This window comes from Pseudoliparis swirei, chromosome 13 (genome assembly GCF_029220125.1).
Source record: "Pseudoliparis swirei isolate HS2019 ecotype Mariana Trench chromosome 13, NWPU_hadal_v1, whole genome shotgun sequence".
NCBI lineage: Eukaryota > Metazoa > Chordata > Actinopteri > Perciformes > Liparidae > Pseudoliparis > Pseudoliparis swirei.
Genome location: NC_079400.1, coordinates 22,017,121 through 22,034,620, shown reverse-complemented (window position 1 = coordinate 22,034,620; position 17,500 = coordinate 22,017,121). Strand labels below are relative to the sequence as shown.

The window sequence follows — 17,500 nt, the reverse complement described above, 5'->3', positions numbered from 1 at the left end:
AAGTATAGTGTGTATATAATATATATATAAATATGTGTTTTTCCATTCATGAAATACCAAACAACCCACAAGATTCACTCTTCATCAGACCTGATCGTTTATTCTTTGACTGTTGGTCCTCACAAGTGCCCAAAGAACCCTTGGACCCCACAACGGCTAAAGACCAGAATGTGTGTGTTCCCAGGCTCTTCTGACAGCAGCATGAGCAGCAGCTCTGAGCTCGACAGCTTCGGTCTGGACGTCCAGGCCAGCGTCCGCTTCTCTGTCTGGGTCTCCTTCTGTGAGATCTACAACGACAACATCCACGACCTGCTGGAGCAGGTAACGTGTGTTTTTGTGTGGATTGATTGATTGATTGATTGATGAATTGATTGGTGATCAGGTTCCCAGTGGACACCACAAGAGGACAGTGCTGCGTCTGTCTCAGGACGTCAAAGGAAACTCCTTCAACAAAGGTAACAGCTGACCAACGTGTTGTGTGTTGTAATGTGTGTATGATGTGTGTATACTAACGTGTGTATTGTTGTAGACCTGCGCTGGCTCCAGGTCAGCAGCTCTGACGAGGCCTACAGAGTGATGAAGATCGGGAGGAAGAACCAGAGCTTCTCCTCCACCAGACTGAACCACCAGTCCAGCAGGAGGTAAGCTGCTCCTCTTTACGTCTGCTGGTCTCTGGGGGTCTCTGCTGGTCTCTGGGGGTCTCTGGGGGTCTCATGGTCTTTGGGGGTCTCTGGGGGTCTCTGTCTCTGCAGCCACAGCATCTTCTCCATCAGGATCCTGCGGGTGGAGGACGTTGGTGTTCCCAGAGTCCTCGGCATCAGCGAGTAAGACTGGATGTTCCTTTCAGCGTGGCGCAGTGGTGACGTCACCGTGGTGACATGTGTGTCGAAGCTCGCCGTGTCATCGCGACGTCATCGCGACGTCATCGCGATGACGTCATGATGATCTCGTGATGACCTCGTGATGATGTCATGATGATCTCGTGATGACGTCGTGATGATCTCGTGATGACGTCATGATGATCTCGTGATGACGTCATGATGATCTCGTGATGACGTCATGATGATCTCGCGATGATGTCGTGATGATCTCGTGATGACGTCGTGATGATCTCGCGATGGCGTGATGATCTCGTGATGACGTGATGATCTCGTGATGGCGTGATGATCTCGTGATGACGTGATGATCTCGTGATGGCGTCGTGATGATCTTGTGATGCCGTCGTGATGATCTCGCGATGATGTCGTGATGATCTCGTGATGACGTCGTGATGATCTCGCGATGACGTCATGATGATCTCGTGATGACGTCATGATGATCTTGTGATGATCTCGTGATGACCTCGTGATGACGTCATGATGACGTCGTGATGACGTTGTGATGATCTCGTGATGACGTGATGATCTCGTGATGGCGTCGTGATGATCTTGTGATGACGTCGTGATGATCTCGTGATGACGTCGTGATGATCTTGTGATGCCGTCGTGATGACGTTGTGATGATCTCGTGATGACGTGATGATCTCGTGATGACGTCGTGATGACGTCCCGGTCTGAGAGGTAACAGCCGTGTCTCTGGTCTCGTGAGGCTGTCCCTGTGCGACCTGGCCGGGTCTGAGCGCTGCTCCCGGACCCTGAACACCGGGGACCGGCTGAAGGAGGCCGGCAACATCAACAGCTCGCTGCTGACGCTCGGGAAGTGCATCAACGCCTTGAGGCTGAACCAGCACGCCAAGTAGGCCCCAGACCCGGTCCGAGCCGGTCCAGAGTCCCCCTGTGGACCCCGGGGTGGCGGTCTGACGGTCTGCTGTGTCTCTGCAGGGTCCAGCACCACGTGCCCTTCAGGGAGTCCAAGCTCACCCACTTCCTGCAGTTCTTCTTCTGTGGTGGCGGCCGCGTCTCCATGGTGGTCAACGTCAACAGGAACCCGGCGAGCTTTGACGAGACGCTCAACGTGCTCAAGTTCTCTGCCCTCGCCCAGAAGGTACACACACACACACACACATATATCCTCTCACACACACACATCCTCTCACACACATATCCTCTCCCACACACACACATCCTCTCACACACATATCCTCTCACACACACACACACACACCCTCTCACCCGCGCTCTCTCCAGGTGGTGGTGGTGAGCTCCCGGCCGCTGGGCGACGCCCCCTTGTCTTCGGCCATGGAGCTGTCTCTAATCATCGAGGACGCCGACCGACGGAGGAACGCGTCGGGGCGCCGCAGGAGGAGCTCGCTGGTCGCCTGGGAGACCAGCCTGGAGGACGTGCTGGAGCACGGGGGGGGCGAGGAGGACGAGGAGGAGGACGAGGAGGAGGACGAGGAGGAGAGTGTGATGGAAGGGACGGTGCTGGAGGCCGTATGTGAAGAAGAGAAGGTAAACATCTAGTTTGGGTTTTCTGAAGATGTTTTCATCTGTTTGACCTATGAACACAGTGTGTGTGTGTGTGTGTGTGTGTGTGTGTGTGTGTGTGTGTATGTGTAGATGAAGCTGCTCCTGGAGGCTCAGATCAGAGAGGAAGTCAGCTCAGAGTTCATGGAGCTGTTTAACAAGATGGAGAAAGACTACAGGTAACAGGTCACGTGACGACAGGTCACGTGACGACAGGTCACGTGACGACAGGTGACAGGTCACGTGACGACAGGTGACAGGTCACGTGACGACAGGTGACAGGTCACGTGACAGGTGACAGGTCACGTGACGACAGGTGACAGGTCACGTGACGACAGGTGACAGGTCACGTGACGACAGGTGACAGGTCACGTGACGACAGGTCACGTGACGACAGGTGACAGGTCACGTGACGACAGGTCACGTGACGACAGGTGACAGGTCACGTGACGACAGGTGACAGGTCACGTGACGACAGGTGACAGGTCACGTGACGACAGGTGACAGGTCACGTGACGACAGGTGACAGGTCACGTGACGACAGGTCACGGATTGACCTGTGTGTGCGGCGACAGGTCACGACGACAGGTGACAGGCGTGTCACGGGCGGAGGTGACAGGTCACGTGACGACAGCTGACAAGTCACGTGACGACAGGTGACAGGTCACGTGACGACAGGTGACCTGTGTGTGGCAGCGAGCGGCTGGAGAAGGAGAGGGCGCTCCTGGAGGCGCGGGCGGAGGAGCAGGTGGAGATCCTGAAGAAGCTGGTGAGCCGGACGGCGGCGCAGCAGCAGCTGGAGGAGCAGGAGATGAGCTGCGTCACACTGGACCCCATCAGAGAGGACAACCAGTCACACACTGCAGGTACACACACTGCAACACACACTGCAGGTACACACACTGCAGGCACACACACTGCAGGCACACACTGCAGGCACACACACTGCAGTACACACACTGCAACACACACTGCAACACACACTGCAGGCACACACACACTGCAGGCACACACACTGCAACACACACTGCAGGCACACACACTGCAGTACACACACTGCAACACACACTGCAGGCACACACACTGCAACACACACTGCAGGCACACACACTGCAGGCACACACTGCAACACACACTGCAACACACACTGCAGGCACACACACTGCAACACACACACACTGCAGGCACACACACTGCAGGCACACACACTGCAGTACACACACTGCAACACACACTGCAGGTACACACACTGCAGGTACACACACTGCAACACACACTGCAGGCACACACACTGCAGTACACACACTGCAACACACACTGCAGGCACACACACTGCAACACACACTGCAGGCACACACACACTGCAGGCACACACACTGCAACACACACTGCAGGCACACACACTGCAGGCACACACACTGCAGGCACACACACTGCAACACACACTGCAGGCACACACACTGCAGGCACACACACTGCAGGTACACACACTGCACACACTGCAACACACACTGCAGGCACACACACTGCAGGCACACACACTGCAGGCACACACACTGCAGGCACACACACTGCAGGTACACACACTGCAGGCACACACACTGCAGGCACACACACTGCAGGCACACACACTGCAACACACACTGCAGGTACACACACTGCAACACACACTGCAGGTACACACACTGCAGGCACACACACTGCAACACACACTGCAGGTACACACACTGCAGGCACACACACTGCAGGTACACTGCTGTGTACACACACTGCAGGCACACACACTGCAGGCACACACTGCAACACACACTGCAGGTACACACACTGCACTGCAACACACACTGCAGGTACACACACTGCAGGCACACACACTGCAGGCACACACTGCAGGTACACACACTGCAGGCACACACACTGCAGGCACACACACTGCAGGTACACACACTGCAGGCACACACACTGCAGGTACACACACTGCAGGCACACACACTGCAGGCACACACACTGCAACACACACTGCAGGTACACACACTGCAGGCACACACACTGCAGGTACACACACTGCAGGTACACACACTGCAGGCACACACACTGCAGGCACACACACTGCAGGCACACACACTGCAGGTACACACACTGCAGGCACACACTGCAGGTACACACACTGCAGGCACACACACTGCAGGTACACACACTGCAGGTACACACACTGCAGGCACACACACTGCAACACACACTGCAGGTACACACACTGCAGGCACACACACTGCAGGTACACACACTGCAGGCACACTGCAACACACACTGCAGGTACACACACTGCAGGCACACACACTGCAGGCACACACACTGCAGGTACACACACTGCAACACACACTGCAGGTACACACACTGCAGGCACACACACTGCAGGCACACACACTGCAGGCACACACACTGCAGGTACACACACTGCAGGTACACACACTGCAGGTACACACACTGCAGGCACACACACTGCAGGTACACACACTGCAACACACACTGCAGGTACACACACTGCAGGCACACACACTGCAGGTACACACTGCAACACACACTGCAGGCACACACACTGCAGGCACACACACTGCAGGTACACACACTGCAGGTACACACACTGCAGGCACACACACTGCAGGTACACACACTGCAGGCACACACACTGCAGGCACACACACTGCAGGTACACACACTGCAACACACACTGCAGGTACACACACTGCAACACACACTGCAGGCACACACACTGCAGGCACACACACTGCAGGTACACACACTGCAGGTACACACACTGCAGGCACACACACTGCAGGTACACACACTGCAGGCACACACACTGCAGGTACACACACTGCAGGCACACACACTGCAGGTACACACACTGCAGGCACACACACTGCAGGTACACACACTGCTACACACTGCAGGTACACACACTGCTACACACTGCAGGTACACACACTGCAACACACACACTGCAGGCACACACACTGCAGGCACACACACTGCAGGTACACACACTGCAACACACACTGCAGGTACACACACTGCAGGCACACACACTGCAGGCACACACACTGCAGGCACACACACTGCAGGTACACACACTGCAGGCACACACACTGCAGGCACACACACACACTGCAGGTACACACACTGCAACACACACTGCAGGTACACACACTGCAACACACACTGCAGGTACACACACTGCAACACACACTGCAGGTACACACACTGCAACACACACACTGCAGGTACACACACTGCAACACACACTGCAGGTACACACACTGCAGGTACACACACTGCAGGTACACACACTGCAACACACACTGCAGGTACACACACTGCAGGCACACACACTGCAGGTACACACACTGCAGGCACACACACTGCAGGCACACACACTGCAGGCACACACACTGCAGGTACACACACTGCAACACACACTGCAGGCACACACACTGCAGGTACACACACTGCAGGCACACACTGCAGGTACACACACTGCAGGCACACACACTGCAGGCACACACTGCAGGCACACACACTGCAACACACACTGTACACACACTGCACACACACTGCAGGTACACACACTGCAGGCACACACACACTGCAGGCACACACACTGCAGGCACACTGCAGGCACACACACTGCAGGCACACACACTGCAGGTACACACACTGCAGGCACACACACTGCAGGTACACACACTGCAGGCACACACACTGCAGGTACACACACTGCAGGCACACACACTGCAGGCACACACACTGCAGGCACACACACTGCAGGCACACACACTGCAACACACACTGCAGGCACACACACTGCAGGCACACACACTGCAACACACACTGCAGGTACACACACTGCAGGCACACACACTGCAGGTACACACACTGCAACACACACTGCAGGTACACACACTGCAGGCACACACTGCAGGCACACACACTGCAACACACACTGCAGGCACACACACTGCAACACACACTGCAGGCACACACTGCAGGCACACACACACTGCAACACACACTGCAGGCACACACACTGCAACACACACTGCAGGCACACACACTGCAGGCACACACTGCAGGTACACACACTGCAGGCACACACACACTGCAGGCACACACACTGCAGGTACCTTGTACGCTTGGAGAAGCAGAGGTCACATGTCCAGCTGCAGGAGGCCAAAGAGGTACCTTCTTCTTGTTGTTGTTCTTGTTGTTCTTGTTCTACTTCTTGTTGTTCTTCTTGTTGTTCTTTTTGTTCTTGTTCTTCTTGTTCTTCTTCTTTTTGTTGTTCTTCTTGTTCTTGTTCTTGTTGTCCTTCTTGTTCTTGTTGTTCTTCTTGTTCTTGTTGTTCTTCTTGCTGTCCTTCTTGTTCTTGTTGTTCTTCTTGTTGTTGTTCTTGTTCTTCTTCTGTGGTGCCTGTCACATTGTTCATGAGGTGTTGTTGTTGTTCTTGTTGTTGTTGTTCTGCTTCTTGTTCTTGTTGTTGTTCTTCTTCTTGTTGTTCTTGTTCTTCTCGTTGTTCTAGTTGTTGTTCTTCTTGTTCTTCTTCTGTGGTGCCTGTCACATTGTTCATGAGGTGTTCTTCTTCTTCTTCTTGTTGTTGTTGTTCTTGTTGTTCTTCTTGTTGTTGTTGTTGTTCTTCTTCTTCTGTGGTGCCTGTCACATTGTTCATGAGGTGTTCTTGTTGTTGTTCTTGTTGTTGTTGTTGTTCTTCTGTGGTGCCTGTCACATTGTTCATGAGGTGTTGTTCTTGTTCTTCTTCTTCTTGTTGTTCTTCTTGTTGTTGTTGTTCTTGTTGTTGTTGTTCTGTGGTGCCTGTCACGTTGTTCATGAGGTGTTGTTCTTGTTCTTCTTCTTGTTGTTGTTGTTGTTGTTGTTGTTCTGTGGTGCCTGTCACATTGTTCATGAGGTGTTGTTCTTGTTGTTCTTCTTGTTCTTGTTGTTGTTCTTGTTGTTGTTCTTGTTCTTGTTGTTGTTGTTCTGTGGTGCCTGTCACATTGTTCATGAGGTGTTGTTCTTGTTGTTCTTGTTCTTGTTCTTCTTCTTCTTGTTGTTCTTCTTGTTCTTGTTGTTCTTCTTCTTCTTCTTGTTGTTCTTCTTGTTCTTGTTGTTGTTGTTGTTCTTCTGTGGTGCCTGTCACATTGTTCATGAGGTGTTGTTCTTGTTGTTGTTGTTCTTGTTCTTGTTCTTCTTCTTCTTGTTGTTCTTCTTGTTGTTCTTGTTCTTCTTCTTCTTCTTGTTGTTCTTCTTGTTCTTGTTGTTGTTGTTCTTCTGTGGTGCCTGTCACATTGTCCATGAGGTGTTGTGCTTGTCTCCAGGGTCTGGCTCGGCTGCAGCTGCAGCTGTCTGCGCTGCAGGAGGTCAACCGGCTGCAGGAGGTGAGCACGCGCTGAGCGGTCGTCACGACGACCACACGTACACTACGATAACCACATCCTGGTCCTTCAGACGGCCCTGCTGGAGCGGAGGAGGACGGGAGGAGGAGAGGAGGAGGAGAACAGGAAGCGGCAGCATGGAGCTCAGGAGGAGGAGGAGGAGAGAAGACCAGCAAAGAAGAAAGGTGAAAGAGGAGGAGGAGATGATGGAGAGATGGGGGGTTTATACCGTATTGCCTTTTTTAAAGTTTCTTCTTCGTCTCCTCAGTGCTGGAGGAGGAGATCTGGAGGTTGCAGGAGGAGAACGACCAGAAGGAGGAAACTATTGTAAAGCTAAGAGAGAGGGAGGATGCGAAGAGGAGCCAGGAGGAGGAGCTGAGGAAGAGGAGCCAGGAGGAGCTGAGGAAGAGGAGCCAGAAGGAGGAGGAGCTGAGGAAGAGGAGCCAGGAGGAGGAGGAGCTGAGGAAGAGGAGCCAGGAGGAGGAGCTGAGGAAGAGGAGCCATGAGGAGGAGGAGCTGAGGAAGAGGAGCTGAGGAAGAGGAGCTGAGGAAGAGGAGCCATGAGGAGGAGGAGCTGAGGAAGAGGAGCCAGGAGGAGGAGCTGAGGAAGAGGAGCCATGAGGAGGAAGTGGAGGCACTAAAAAAGGAGCAGGTTGTTCTGGAGCAGAAGCTGCAGGAGCTGACGGGTAAGAGCTGGACCACCTCCTCACAGCTCCTCCTCTTCACAGCTCCTCCTCCTCCTCCTCTTCACAGCTCCTCCTCCTCCTCCCCCCCTGTAGATCTGGAGTGTCCTCTCTGTGCGTCGGTGTTCTCGTCTCTGGAGTCGGAGCAGAGAGAAACTTCCAGACTGCTGAAGGAGAACAAATCTCTGGTGAACGGCATCTTCAGGCTGCAGACACAGGTAGGTGACGCCCTGTGTGACACCCTGTGTGACGCCCTGTGTGACGCCCTGTGTGACGCCCTGACGCCCTGTGTGACGCCCTGTGTGACGCCCTGTGTGACACCCTGTGTGACGCCCTGTGTGACGCCCTGTGTGACGCCCTGTGTGACGCCCTGTGTGACGCCCTGTGTGACGCCCTGTGTGACGCCCTGTGTGACGCCCTGTGTGACGCCCTGTGTGACGCCCTGTGTGACGCCCTGTGTGACGCCCTGTGACCTCCAGCTGACCGGCCTCCAGGCGGAGGTCAGGCCGCAGACTGGCGGGCCTGACGTGTTGCAACAGCTGGACGTAGCCAAGTCCCGCCTCCAGGCCCTGGAGAGCCAATCGGAGAAGGCCGACAGCATCGACAGCCTGACTGGAGAAGTGGAGCGTCTGAAGCAGGAGGTGACGGTAACCTGAGCGGACGCTTGTTCCCGTTGACGGATTGAGTTACCGACCGACACGTCTCCGTGGTGACAGGAGGAGGAGGCGCGCAGCGGGGTTTTCCACGCTGCCATGGAGGAGCTGCAGAAGGAGAGCCTGGCGGCGCTGCAGAGAGACGCCCACAAGGCCCGACAGATCCAGGACCTGCAGAGCGGCAGGAGGAGTCTGGAGGAGGCGCTGAGGCTCAGGTAGACACGACTCCTCCTCAGTGATGACACCCAGCACACGGTTTAGTTTAGTTTAGTTTAGTTTATTGGACATAAATACAATACATGAAACAAAAGGTCACGCATCATAAAAATATCAAGGATAGCACAAAAAGTCACAGACTTATTTCCGTTGTGGTCCTTGGTCTTGGCACAAAAAATACACACATTCACACATTACCAACCTACATCATAAAAAGCAATACAGTAATACACAAGTGACATACAAGTTTAATCATGGACTTTTTCTAGGAGCCATTTCCTAACGTTCCCCTTGAAACTAATTGGGTTCAGGCATTGTTTAATGGCCAAAGGCAATTCATTCCACTCTTGAGCTCCTATGTGAGCAAATGTGCTTTGCCCCATCTTTGATCTACACCTTGGTGGATGCAGGTTGGCTAAGCTAGATCGTGTTCTATAGCTGTGCACTTCCCGAACACTAGGAAAATAGTTATTAAGATATTTGGGGCCCTATTGTTGACTATTTTGTGCACCATGTTGAGCCTAAGCTGAGCCACTCTGGTTTCAACTGGAAGCCAGTTAAGTTCCTTAAAGTGGCTTCTCCCAACATGATCACAGGGCCGAGTCCCATCACAACTCTTACCAACTTGTTTTGTGACACCTGCAGTTTTTTGATGAAACTGACAGCCCCCCAAACCATGATACACTAGCATAATCAAAATGACACTGCACCAGGCTGTTAGCCAGTAGTTTAAGACTTTCCCTGTCAAGCAGATTGGCCTTTCTAGCCAAAAACCTGGTGCGGGCATTTACTTTCCCAGCACCTGTATGGCCATTCCTCCCCCAAGACTGTCCTCTAACCAACAGCCCAGGTACTTCACTGTTGTTTTTGCTACTATGACCTCACTGACTAAATCCACCTTGAGTCTCGGAGCTTACGTAATCTAGGTTTCGATCCGAACAAAATGGACTCAGTTTTCCCTAAGTGAAGTGATAGTCTATTGTCGGACAGCCAGTTACTAATCTTGAGAGCTCTTCTCCTAACATTCTTTGAGCGTATTCAACTCTTTATGCGAGATGAGCAAGGTTGCATCATCTGCATATAAAACAGATTACAGGAACATGCATCACTCATATCATTAATATACAGTAAAAATAATAATGGTCCTAAAACACTTCCTTGCGGCACCCCGCAGTCAATTTGTCTGGCATCCGACATAGAGCCCTTGACCTCTACTTTCTGGTCCCTGCCTGTCAGATATGAAGCAATCCACCTGACAGATAAATCGTTCAGACCCAGAGCCTTCATCTTACCAAGTAATAGACCATGGTTTACTGTGTCAAAGGCCTTTTGGAGATCTAATAAGACCATTCCACACAGTTTCCCATCATCCATCTCCTTTCTAATAAAATCAGTTAGATACAGGAGGCATGTGTCTGTAGAATAAGATTTCAAACCCTGATTGAAACTTGTATAAAAGGCTTTCTACCTACATATTCCGATATCTGCTCGCACCACCTTTTCTAAAATCTTGGATAAAACACTCAAAATGGACACAGGCCTATAATTACCTTGCTCGGATCTACTCCCTTTTTTGTACAAGGGAATAATCTTTATGTGTTTGTGCTACTTGGAACAATGCCTTGCTCCAAGGAGAGGTTAATTAAGTGGGAAACACAGGGAGCTATTTCACACGCACCATCTCTTAAAAACCGAGCAGGAATGTTGTCTAGGCCCGTGGCTTTAGCTATATTGAGCTCGCCAACAACACAGCTACCTTCTCAACTGACACCTTGGACATGGCAAATGAACCAGCCAGTACCCTCGACTAGAATAAAACCTCTGTGTAAACTCCTCTCCATATACACCAGTCTTAGGAGGCAATGCTTCAACAAGTTTATTGGCTACAGAGGTAAAAGATGTTAAAATAATTGGCTACCTTTGCTTTGTTAAAATCAATCTTGCCATTGATATCCAAGCCAATATTGGGCTTGCCGCTGTTGGCCTTTCCCCCACATCCCAAGTCTTTCAGAGCTTTCCATAGCTTCTTTGGCTCATTTTTGTTATCCTTTATTAGGTTCATATAGTAGTCCTTTTTTGCTACCTTAATCCTTCTCAGTGCTTCGTTTCTGCATTTTTGATAAGCATCAGCATCTACTTCCTCATGAGATTTCAGAAACCTCCGCAAGGCCTCCTCCCTTTGTTTTATAGCCGTTAAAATATTCGCTAAGCCACGGGCTTGATCTCTGCTTTACCCTAACTTGTTTATATGGAGCCAACTTATTCACTATACTAAGGAAAATTTGATTAAACAGATCCCATGCACTATCAACAGAATCATTTTCCAACACTGAAGACCAGTCAATTTTCCTAAGCTGCTCTCTAAATGTGTCAACACAGTAGTTCTTAAGAGATCTGATTTTAATGATTTTATGGCTTGAAAAAGTTTCTCTATGGACCTTCCTGGTACAAAATGTGATGAAATGGTCACTAATCCCATATGCAATCACACCATGATGCGAGATATTATATTTGTCTGACACCATAATAAGATCGATGGTTGTTTTAGTCGATTGGCTTACATGAGTATGTTCATTAACCAGCTGCTTTAAATCAAAAAGCTTACTAAATTTAGAAAAAGCACCATATGTAGGACAGCCCTTGTTAGATACATCACTATTGAAATCTCCCATCAGAATACATTCATTTTTTGTTCCATCGCAGCTAGTCAATACATTTTCTAGATTTTCATAAAAAGTACTTTGATCAGGCGGTCTGTAACATACTCCCATTAGCAATGGTTTCGTTTTGGGCAGGTGAATGTCCAACAGAATAACTTCAACCTCATCGCCCAGGTCCTTTTTCACCGTGAAATTAATGTCGTTTCTCACGAAAGCACAGACCCCGCCTCCTTTTCGATTGCGATCCTTCCTAACTACAGAGTAATTGGCTCAGGAGCAACCTTCTGACCTCCTCCTCCTGCAGCCAACACACGACCGAGGAGCTCAGGGAGGAGTTAGCCAATCAGAGAGCAGCATGCACCAGTCGGCTCCAGAGCCTGAAGGAGGAGCTTGAGTCTGAGGGCGGAGCTCTACGAGGGAGAGTGGAAGAGATGGAGAGAGCAGAGCAGGAAATGAAGAGGGCGAAGGAAGGTGAGGAGGAGGAGGAGGAAACAAATGGAGGGACGCGGTGGAGAACCGTTTCTTCTCCATGAAACTCTTCCGTCCGTTTCCTCCTGCAGAGCTTCATCGAGTCGTGTCGGAGAAGGAGGAGCTCGCCGAGGAACGTCGCCGTGAGACGGACACGCTGAGAAGAGGTATCTCCATCTTCATCTCAGTCTTCGTCATCTTCGTCATCTCATCAAGAGATTAACCTGAACGGGATGCTTCCATCAGAGCTGGAGGGTCTGAGGGAAGACCTGCAGAGGAGGGATGAGGAGGAGAACCTGGAGGTGGAGGTGCCGGTGGTGGAGGAGCTGAAGGAGGTGATCCAGAGACTCCAGGAGAGGAGAGGGAGGCAGGAGGAGGAGGAGGAGGAGGAGGGGAGGAGCAGACCGTTTGAGGCTGTGAGGAAGGAGATGGAGAGACTCCAGAGACTGAAGGAGGGAAACAGTCCGGTGAGTCGGCTGACCTTCATCACCTGAAGCACCGAGGGGAGCGTCATTAAGAGACTGTGTGTGAGACTGTGTGTGACTGTGTGTGTGTGACTGTGTGTGTGTGACTGTGTGTGTGTGTGACTGTGTGTGTGTGTGACTGTGTGTGTGTGACTGTGTGACTGTGTGTGTGACTGTGTGTGTGTGTGACTGTGTGTGACTGTGTGTGTGACTGTGTGTGTGTGTGTGACTGTGTGTGTGACTGTGTGTGTGTGTGACTGTGTGTGTGAGACTGTGTGTGTGTGTGACTGTGTGTGTGTGACTGTGTGACTGTGTGTGTGTGACTGTGTGTGTGTGTGTGACTGTGTGTGACTGTGTGTGAGACTGTGTGTGTGTGTGACTGCGTGTGTGAGACTGTGTGTGACTGTGTGTGTGTGAGACTGTGTGTGTGGCTGTGTGTGTAACTGTGTGTGAGACTGTGTGTGTGGCTGTGTGTGTAACTGTGTGTGAGACTGTGTGTGTGAGACTGTGTGTGTGTGACTGTGTGTGTGTGTGTGTGTGTGAGACTGTGTGTGACTGTGTGTGAGACTGTGGGTGTGTGTGTGTGTGAGACTGTGTGTGTGAGACTGTGGGTGTGTGTGTGTGACTGTGTGTGTGTGTGTGACTGTGTGTGACTGTGTGTGTGTGTGTGAGACTGTGTGTGTGTGTGACTGTGTGTGCTGTGTGTGACTGTGTGTGTGTGAGACTGTGTGTGTGTGTGTGTGAGACTGTGTGTGTGTGACTGTGTGTGTGTGTGTGACTGTGTGTGTGTGTGTGTGTGTGTGTAGGACGTTGGCGTGTCTCCTCTGAGGTCCAACAGGAAGACCCCCAGAGCTACAGGGAGGAAGAGGAAGAGTTGTGAGGTGCAGGTGTGTATGACGACTGAGTCTCTACGTCATGTGACTGGATTTCTGCTGAGTCATGTTTCTGCCGAGTCATATTTCTGCCGAGTCATGTTTCGTCATGTTCGTGCATGTCATGTTTGTGCTGAGTCATGTTTCTACTGAGTCGTGTTTTCACTGAGTCATGTTTCGTCATGTTTTTGAGCATCGTGTTTCTGCTGAGTCATGTGTTGTCATGTTTTGCTGAGTCATGTTTCTACTGAGTCATGTTTCTACTTAGTCATGTTTCTCTGAGTCATGTTTCTACTGAGCCATGTTTCTCTGAGTCATGTTTCTACTGAGCCATGTTTCTCTGAGTCATGTTTCTACTGAGTCATGTTTCTCTGAGTCATGTTTCTACTGAGTCATGTTTCGTCATGTTTCTACTGAGCCATGTTTCTCTGAGTCATGTTTCTACTGAGTCATGTTTCTCTGTCATGTTTCTACTTAGTCATGTTTCTACTGAGCCATGTTTCTCTGAGTCATGTTTCTACTGAGTCATGTTTCTCTGTCATGTTTCTACTTAGTCATGTTTCTCTGAGTCATGTTTCTACTGAGTCATGTTTCTCTGAGTCATGTTTCTACTGAGTCATGTTTCTCTGAGTAATGTTTCTCTGTTTCAGGACTTGTTCAGTGAGAACAAGAGAAACAAAGTGAGAGCAAACCAACAGGTGAAGGTGAGTTACTGCTTCTGTTCATGACACCTGATGACCATGAAGCTACTCAGAGAATCTATGTCTCTCTCTCACTGTCTCTCTCTCTCTCACTGTCTCTCTCTTTATCACTGTCTCTCTCTTTATCTCTCACTGTCTCTCTCTCTTTATCTCTCTGTCTCTCTCTCACTATCTCTCTCTTTATCTCTGTCTCTCTCTCTGTGTCCCTCCAGTCTTCTGTGTTGAAGGAGAAGACAGACGGAACTCTCCAGAAGATCGGAGAGTTGATCCACAGCTCTCCCTCCATCCTGGGCAGCAAAGGTGACGACTCATCACCGAACGACTGTTATGTACCAACACTTCTGTTGTTCCTGACTGTTGTTACTCTAACTGTTGTTACTGACTGTTGTTACTCTAACTGTTGTTACTGACTGTTGTTACTCTAACTGTTGTTACTGACTGTTGTTACTCTGACTGTTGTTACTGACTGTTGTTACTCTGACTGTTGTTACTGACTGTTGTTACTCTGACTGTTGTTACTCTGACTGTTGTTACTGACTGTTGTTACTGACTGTTGTTACTCTAACTGTTGTTACTCTAACTGTTGTTCCTGACTGTTGTTACTCTAACTGTTGTTACTGACTGTTGTTACTCTAACTGTTGTTACGGACTGTGTTACTGACTGTTGTTACTCTGATTGTTGTTACTGACTGTTGTTACTCACTGTTGTTCCTGACTGTTGTTACTCTGACTGTTGTTACTCTAACTGTTGTTACTCTAACTGTTGTTACTGACTGTTGTTACTCTAACTGTTGTTACTGACTGTTGTTACTGACTGTTGTTACTCTGACTGTTGTTACTGACTTTTGTTCCTGACTGTTGTTACTGACTGTTGTTACTCTGATTGTTTTAACTGACTGTTGTTACTGACTGTTGTTACTCTGACTGTTGTTACTGACTGTTGTTACTCTAACTGTTGTTACTGACTGTTGTTACTGACTGTTGTTACTCTAACTTGTTACTGACTGTTGTTACTGACTGTTGTTACTGACTTTTGTTCCTGACTGTTGTTACTCTGACTGTTGTTACTCTGACTGTTGTTACTGACTGTTGTTACTCTGATTGTTGTTACTGACTTGTTACTCTGACTGTTGTTACTGACTGTTGTTACTCTGACTGTTGTTACTGACTGTTGTTACTCACTGTTGTTACTCTGACTGTTGTTACTGACTTTTGTTACTGACTGTTGTTACTCTGACTGTTACTGACTGTTGTTACTCTTACTGTTGTTACTCTTACTGTTGTTACTGACTTTTGTTCCTGACTGTTGTTACTCTGATTGTTGTTACTCTGACTTGTTACTCTGACTGTTGTTACTGACTGTTGTTACTCTGACTGTTGTTACTCTGACTGGTGTTACTGACTATTGTTACTGACTGTTGTTACTCTGACTGTTGTTACTCTGACTGTTACTCTAAACTGTTGTTACTGACTTGTTACTCTGATTGTTGTTACTGACTGTTGTTACTCTGACTGTTGTTACTCTAACTTGTTACTGACTGTTGTTACTGACGGTTGTTACTGACTGTTGTTACTCTAACTGTTGTTACTCTAACTGTTGTTACTCTAACTTGTTACTGACTGTTGTTACTGACTGTTGTTACTCTGACTGTTGTTACTCTGATTGTTGTTACTGACTGTTGTTACTGATTGTTGTTACTGACTTGTTACTCTGACTGTTGTTACTCTGATTGTTGTTACTGACTGTTGTTACTCTGACTGTTGTTACTGACTGTTGTTACTCTGACTGTTGTTACTGACTTTTGTTCCTGACTGTTGTTACTCTGACTGTTGTTACTGACTGTTGTTACTCTAACTGTTGTTACTGACTGTTGTTACTCTGACTGTTGTTACTGACTGTTGTTACTGACTGTTGTTACTCTGACTGTTGTTACTGATTGTTGTTACTCTGACTGTTGTTACTGACTGTTGTTACTGACTGTTGTTACTCTGACTGGTGTTACTGACTGTTGTTACTCTGATTGTTGTTCCTGACTGTTGTTACTCTGATTGTTGTTACTGACTTGTTACTCTGACTGTTGTTACTCTGACTGTTGTTACTGACTGTTGTTACTGACTGTTGTTACTCACTGTTGTTACTGACTTTTGTTCCTGACTTGTTACTCACTGTTGTTACTCTGACTGTTGTTGCTGACTGTTGTTACTGACTTTTGTTACTGACTGTTGTTACTCTAACTGTTGATGACTGTCGCTCTACTGATCGGTCAATGTTCGACGTTTGTGGTACTTGCTGAATGTTAGCCGATCTGTGTGTCACTGCACGGTGTTAGCGATGACATGTACCGTGACGTTGACGTGTTTTAGCATATCTTTAGTGTACTCGATAGCTTGCTTACTTGAGCTGTTAGTTAGCTTGATGCGTACTGCTCTGTCAGCTGCTGTACGCTGTCTACAAACTGAGTCGTTAAGTGCGTGTTTTAGCTTTGATTGTATGATACTGATTTAAGTTACGTCTGACTGTTGTGTACTCTACTGCTGCTCACTGATGCTCTGTTATCTGGTTGTTACAGACTAAAGTGCCATAGTGATAATCATCTAGTGTCACTGTATTGTTATTCACTGTATCTTGACTATACTTGTTACTGACATGGTTGTTAATGTTGTTGGTCATGATCATACAGATATTTTACTATTATTTAGTGTGAAATGGTATACTCAGTATCGTATTTACTGTATACTTGTATTTATGGTATGTATGTATTGTTGATCTTAATGGCAGGTATGGTATAGAAAGGCCCATGAACGAATTTTGGATATCAGACAGTGCATTTCGGATGCTATTATTTTCATTGTGGAATCGACAACAGTATTTTTTCTATGGCTTTGTATGCCTTTTTATTAAATTGGTAATTCTTCCGCGAAATCAGGGTTGATTCCCAGAGGGATGATTTTTTA

General features: G+C 48.9%; 1 protein-coding gene across 1 annotated transcript in view; it reads left to right on the top strand.

Annotated features, from left to right (window-relative positions):
- LOC130204015 (kinesin-like protein KIF20A) overlaps positions 1 to 17,500 on the top strand; it is a 43,354-nt gene that overhangs the window by 23,683 nt on the left and 2,171 nt on the right. The window contains exons 8-30 of the mRNA XM_056430489.1: positions 185 to 321; positions 383 to 455; positions 530 to 641; positions 753 to 824; positions 1,588 to 1,734; positions 1,821 to 1,983; positions 2,127 to 2,390; positions 2,499 to 2,584; positions 3,102 to 3,271; positions 6,585 to 6,637; positions 7,772 to 7,831; positions 7,902 to 8,013; positions 8,097 to 8,179; positions 8,403 to 8,514; positions 8,608 to 8,729; positions 8,991 to 9,152; positions 9,228 to 9,379; positions 12,345 to 12,511; positions 12,601 to 12,675; positions 12,755 to 12,975; positions 13,779 to 13,859; positions 14,495 to 14,548; positions 14,758 to 14,845. Coding sequence (XP_056286464.1) covers positions 185 to 321; positions 383 to 455; positions 530 to 641; positions 753 to 824; positions 1,588 to 1,734; positions 1,821 to 1,983; positions 2,127 to 2,390; positions 2,499 to 2,584; positions 3,102 to 3,271; positions 6,585 to 6,637; positions 7,772 to 7,831; positions 7,902 to 8,013; positions 8,097 to 8,179; positions 8,403 to 8,514; positions 8,608 to 8,729; positions 8,991 to 9,152; positions 9,228 to 9,379; positions 12,345 to 12,511; positions 12,601 to 12,675; positions 12,755 to 12,975; positions 13,779 to 13,859; positions 14,495 to 14,548; positions 14,758 to 14,845 — 2,766 coding nt within the window. The remainder of the gene's footprint in view (positions 1 to 184; positions 322 to 382; positions 456 to 529; positions 642 to 752; positions 825 to 1,587; positions 1,735 to 1,820; positions 1,984 to 2,126; positions 2,391 to 2,498; positions 2,585 to 3,101; positions 3,272 to 6,584; positions 6,638 to 7,771; positions 7,832 to 7,901; positions 8,014 to 8,096; positions 8,180 to 8,402; positions 8,515 to 8,607; positions 8,730 to 8,990; positions 9,153 to 9,227; positions 9,380 to 12,344; positions 12,512 to 12,600; positions 12,676 to 12,754; positions 12,976 to 13,778; positions 13,860 to 14,494; positions 14,549 to 14,757; positions 14,846 to 17,500) is intronic.